Source organism: Pseudomyrmex gracilis, unplaced genomic scaffold (genome assembly GCF_002006095.1).
Source record: "Pseudomyrmex gracilis isolate BER0280 unplaced genomic scaffold, ASM200609v1 scaffold_19, whole genome shotgun sequence".
In the NCBI taxonomy this organism is placed as follows: Eukaryota; Metazoa; Arthropoda; class Insecta; order Hymenoptera; family Formicidae; genus Pseudomyrmex; species Pseudomyrmex gracilis.
Genome location: NW_018020603.1, coordinates 908,304 through 914,174, shown reverse-complemented (window position 1 = coordinate 914,174; position 5,871 = coordinate 908,304). Strand labels below are relative to the sequence as shown.

Genomic DNA, 5,871 nt, shown 5'->3' with positions numbered 1-5,871 from the left:
TATATATATATATATATATATATATATTATAAACATATTATATATTGTGACGTGTGACATACATATATACATGATGTGTATATTTGTTCGTTATTACCGCTCTCCCGCCTTGATATACCAATTTTGCGCATCGACCGTAGTCGACCCCGATGAACTTAGTCAATTACGATGTTTCTCCACGAAGAGAATCTTCAAGAAAAAAATTCTTCCGTTCCCCTCGCCACGGATGAACACGTGGTACGCGTCCCGGAAACGATGAATTTGCGAGTCTCCAAGGGTGGATAATGGTTGGTGCGGTACACCATTGTAAACGCGGAGAGAGAAGTGAAGAGAAGCGAAATGCGGTGACTCGGGCGAATTTGTGAAACCGATTATAGAATCTGTCCGAGCGCGAATACTCGAAAGAGGAAAGGGGGAGTTAAATGTCGGGGACGCGAGCTTCCCTAGGAACAACAACAACCCCTCCGTATTGTTGCTCTCTTCGGCAGTTCGCGCCGAATGAGTTTCGTATAACGACGTAATGGCGCATCGCGAATGATGAACAGGCGGGTTCTATCTCACGCGTAATGACGGATGCATTTTGAACGCGATATTAACGAGCAATTAATGATAGTGCAGTTGATGATTTTTTTTTTTTTTTTTTCCACGACTACAATGACTCGTCATGACGTCAGCGTGTTTTTTTGTGCACACAGTGAGAAAATACGAGCAGACATGTTTAAAAAACAATTTGTTGTGCCGCTCTGGGTTTTTTCGAATTGTTATGTGATACAATTGATATTTCATATTGAAAAAAAATATTAATTTACAATGATAATAACTCCGAATTTTTAAATAAATAACGAAACCCAAAAAAATCCAAACATGGTTTTTTAATTTTTATTATGAGAAACTTAATATCGATAAAATATCAATAAAATATCAATAAAATATCAATAAAAAACCGCATCCTCCAGTATGCAACCTGTTTATAATAAAAATAAAAAAAAAAACAATTGTGTTCGGACAACTGTTATTGGCTTCTTTTATTTATTTATTGAAGAAAAAACAATGGTTTTAGTTCAACTTTATGTGGATCTGCTCTGTGACTTAACCGAATCCTCTTATTGCTGAGAGAACTACTCTTTGCAACATATAAGTAGATAATATCGAATAAGTTCAGCACGCCGGAAACATAATTGCGATTTATGTTCCCGCTATTGTTCAGAGGGGGACCGTCTGCTCGCTTGCCCCTTCTGAGACACATTACACGACTCCCGAATGACGATAGGAAAATCTTTATAATTTACCCTAAAGGCCGCGCCCGCTCGCCCGCCTCCTCGCCTAAAGCGAATCGGAAATGATGAATTTGCGAATGTCTTATCGCGAGAACGAAACGACGTTGTCGTGACAGCGCGAGAGTCGGCGAATAAATAAGCCGTTCTTACGGAAGACAATGCTCGTGGGGACGTAATCCTTAGGCGGTCCACCCTCTTGTGATTGCGAAATCTCTTATCGGGAATGACGGAACCGTGAGAGAGAAATTAGAGATCCCCCAATGCCGAGTGGGGAGGGGGGGGAGGAGGATTTGCCATTGTGCGCGCGAGCTTCCGGGATGGCAGCTGGTCAAAATTATAGTCTCCAGAATTCGTGTATTTCGAGATTGCCGTTTGAGATATTGAGGGAGGGGAGTCGATAGCGGAACGAAAGGCATACTTTCGTGTCATTAATCAAACGACTTGATTATGCCCATTGTGCGTGATGCGCAGTTGGAGACAATTAGCGACAACTGAGAGTATCCTGGCACATTCTCTTCGTTCCGTTCGCTCGGTGCCAACTTCGAGCAGACTTTGCGATGCAAATGTCGACAGCGTTAAACGAGCGTTTCAGTGTCTTATCGCGATGCTCTTTCCAGATACATACTTCAATTAACACACAAATGTACCGAAACTTGTATCGCAATTTGTAAGTTCGCTCTTGCGTGCGAATTTTCGTTAACATAGAAAAGCGATATTTCGCTCGCTATCGCTCGAGTTAATGTTTCAAGTATCAATGTTAATTCAAACAATTAACAACGATTTAGTTTGACTAGCGTGTATAAAATATTAATGGATATAATTAATTCATAATACGTAATTTATAATTAAGTGACAATTTACATACACGAAGAACCTGTATATTGACTCGTATTGGCTTCAGTCATCAGTAGATTTTCCTTGTCTCACGAGCTTCTCTAATTATTAATTTATATTTTTTTTCGCAATGTTATTAATTTTTCAAAGGATAATTGTTTTAATAAAACGATCGAAGGGCCTGTGCGAGTCAATACATAAAATGTTAGTGTTATGTAAAATACTTTTATTTCGTAAAAACAATTAAGTTTTACTTTTTTTTAAATATTCTTCAGTGAACTAAACAAGAAAAATTGTTTTTTATTTTTTTAAATTTTTATCAAAAGATCTGTGAACTTGATGTACTTGATAATTGTCACATTCCACTGCATTGTAAGAAATCCGGCAAGTTTCCAACCGGTATAGAAAGATGTCGCAAAAGCGCGATTCAAGTCCCTTTCCAATCCTCCCGGAGGCAAAGCGACGCGCGCGCGGGGCGAAATCCTTTAATTGACCGCACGCAAGAATTCATCCCGATGAGTCTTAGGCCAATTAAGGAAGTTTCTCCGTTAGGAAGGTTTTGCAACCTTTCCGCGTCCCTGCGCGCAAGCTATTACAGAAATTAACGGATCTTCGGGCGATGCATTTGCATTATCCGCGATGAAATAATCATCTCAGATTACGCCGTAGATATTTTTAAACGACGCATTAGAATTAATGGCGAGGGCAATTTAAAGTGAACAGTAATTCATTTGAAGGATAATACGAGATCTTATCAAGAATATTGTCGTAACATCGGTATAATAGAGTGTAACATAAAGTTACGAAGAAGTTCACTTGCGAGATAAGTGCGTTGTCTAGTGGCGTTATCAGTTGTTGCGAGATAACGATTATCGATAAATCTTGTTTGGAAGAATCGAAGAACGTTGACGCATGTAACGTGACATTATTATAATTTAACAAGTAAATTGAAAGAATACAAAACACGACGGGTGACAAATAGAAAAGAAATTCAAACTGCGTTATTCTCCCGATTTTCAAATGTGTGTGCACGTAAATTTCGCATAAAAATTCCACTTTCCTCGTTGTGTTGACGCGTCATTTTCATATATAATATTCGCGCAAGTGGGACTCGCGCTTTTTCGCTGTGAACGCGAGAACGGGAGAGGTCGAATTTTTTTTCCGCCGGCAATTTGCGGCGGTTTCAATTTTCGTACCATTGCCGATTACGTCAGACGCGACCTGCGTCACACGCGAGTTGCTCGTTCGCGCCAACGGCGTATCTCGGTTCTCTGTTCCGTGAGAACTCCCCTAACTTGTTTTTTTTTTTTTTTTTTTTTTTTTGTGAAATCCGTATTCAATTATTTTCACATACCTAACTACGGTACCGCTCCGCGGGTAGGGTTTTCAGTATTTGCGAGATCAACTGTTACAACGACGCGCGTGTGCGCCAAGGAAAAAAAGAATCATTTAGGCGAGCTTGCCCCCGATCCCGTATTTCGATTACACGGCTCGCTCATCGCATTGTGCTAAAACCGAGAGGGTTGTTTTTTTTTTTTTTGTTTGTTTTCACAGAGAGCTGTTCGATTTCCCTTCTGCGCTTTGTGTGAAACGCTCTTGTCGACTTGACAACTGCAGGTGCGCATAAGGGTGCGACGATCCAGCGCCGGTGGGCAATGTGCAAGATCCATTATCGCCGCACTTAATCAGCATAAAACGGAAATCGACCGCGTCGAGGCCGCGCGATGTGGGCACTTTGAGCTGGCCGCGCTTCGAGCAGTAATTAACCGCGTCCGATCGTAAATCGGCACTTTCCCGCGCGCGCTTCAAAGATATATTCCCACGAACTTAACGTGTAGTTGCTCGCGGCAGCTGGCCCATCGTAAATTCGATAATGATTTCCTCTCCTCGTCGTTATTTCCATTCGTCAGGTAGCCCGGGCTTACGTGCGCGAAGTTAACGAGCTAATGAGCTTGCGGAGTTGGCACACGGCGCGAAGAGGCAAGACGGGCAAGCATCTATTCCGCATTACACCGTTGATGCAGCTCGCTGCCCGCTCCGCGGATGACTGTGAGAAGGTGTGGGAGAGGGGGCAAGAGAAAGAGGAGGAGGTCACGGAGCGTTTCCCAGTTAGGGCAATTCCGCACTTTCGCTCACCGCAATTAATTAGCTCAATTCTCGCTTCCTGTTATGTCCGTCGGACGTCGGACACCCATCCCGCATTCCGACAATGTAGCGCACGCATTCCGCCGTCACAGTTCGCGCACGCATCTCCGGGGCTGCTGCTTTGCGCTGCGCGCGACGCGTAGTCATGAGCGCCGAGACAACGTCAATCTGCTTCTCCGTGTTCTGCGTTTACGTGCTGACAGCGCCGTCAACGCCATCCCCGGGGAGAGTATCGCCTCGTCCCACGTCTCACGTGGGTAAGGCGTCCGCGCACCTTTGTTAAAAGTTATAATTTCTCTTTCTCAGTTTTCTTCAAATTGTCATTGAAAGAGAGAAACCAAATTTCAAGTTTTATAAGTTTAATAGGAATGTCGAGAAATTCAATGAAAAAAGATAACATAAGAACTTAAGTGTGAGATAGTTTCTTTGTATGAAGAGTATTGAGAAATATATACGGTGTTGTAGATATACATATACAGGATGTCTGAAACATTTTGACGCAGGCGAAGTATGAAACTAGATTGGATCAATCTGAAAAGTTATTTACCGTTTTGTCAAATTCGCAATATTTATTAATCAATTAATGTGAGCGCGATGAACTCTTTAGACGTGTTTGATTTTCAATTGTGAAACAGCTGATCGCAAGAAGCTGTGTTCACACACTGTTCACTTGTTCTGTCTCTCGTTGCTAAAACATTGCATGAGATATACAAATTTTTTTACAATTGAAAATTATACACGCCCACAGAAACTGGACCATTGCTTCCCACGCGCTCATTGGCTCGCATTAATTAATAAGTATCACAGTAAGTATCACAAATTTTGCAAAATGATAAATGACTTTTCTGTTCAAATTGTGATTCGATTTATTTTTATATTTCGACTTAATCAAAATTTTTCAGACACCTTGTATATTTGTTATTTTATAGTATATAAAGTGATATAAAGTGATATACACTCTTGTATGCAACTTTTGATTGATATAAACTGTGTAAGGAATTTAAACGAGCGGTTTAACCGCAAACGAGAATCACGTAAGTCCCATGGAAAATTGGAAGGGACGCAATGTGCGCGAGATCGCATTTGCACGCTCTTTTCTCGACCGCAATGTGTATGCGCTCGCTGTTTCTGCTTGTTCGCGGCGTCTGCAAAAATAAAGCGCGGCGATCGTCAGAGTTGCCCCGTAATCGTATCATTATCGTTGAATTACGTGCAATCGCTCTGGGCATTCACCGGGGTGTTTTTCCACCGGCCGGTGTCTTCCATAGCGAGATCGCCACATGCATTCGTTTTTCTTGTCAGCGTAATGACTGGTTACATTTGTGGTTTTTCCTTTTTTCTTGCAGCTTACGTGAACGCGACGGACCCGTATCTAGAAATACTTCCGAACGGCGAGACCCAGACAAAGCCCATCGGGTCAAGTATTATACTCACTTGTAAACCAAAGGTGGAAGATCCTCAGCTTATCACAGACATGCAATGGCTTGATCCACAAAACCGCGAGATCGACAGGTTGAGGTAAGTCAATTATCGTCAATCGACGCGATCTCTGTTTTTTTTTTTTTTTTTTTTTGTTTTGCTCTTCCTTTCGCTTGCAAATGAGATTTCCGAGACG

The 5,871-nt window shown here is 41.9% G+C and overlaps 1 protein-coding gene across 5 annotated transcripts in view; it reads left to right on the top strand.

The window, feature by feature from the left end:
* The window catches only part of LOC109851696 (fasciclin-2), a 104,366-nt gene that overhangs the window by 73,570 nt on the left and 24,925 nt on the right, over window positions 1–5,871 (top strand). For all 5 annotated transcript variants that reach the window (XM_020422029.1, XM_020422027.1, XM_020422028.1 and 2 more), the window contains exon 2: window positions 5,603–5,774. In XM_020422029.1, coding sequence (XP_020277618.1) covers window positions 5,603–5,774 — 172 coding nt within the window. The remainder of the gene's footprint in view (window positions 1–5,602; window positions 5,775–5,871) is intronic.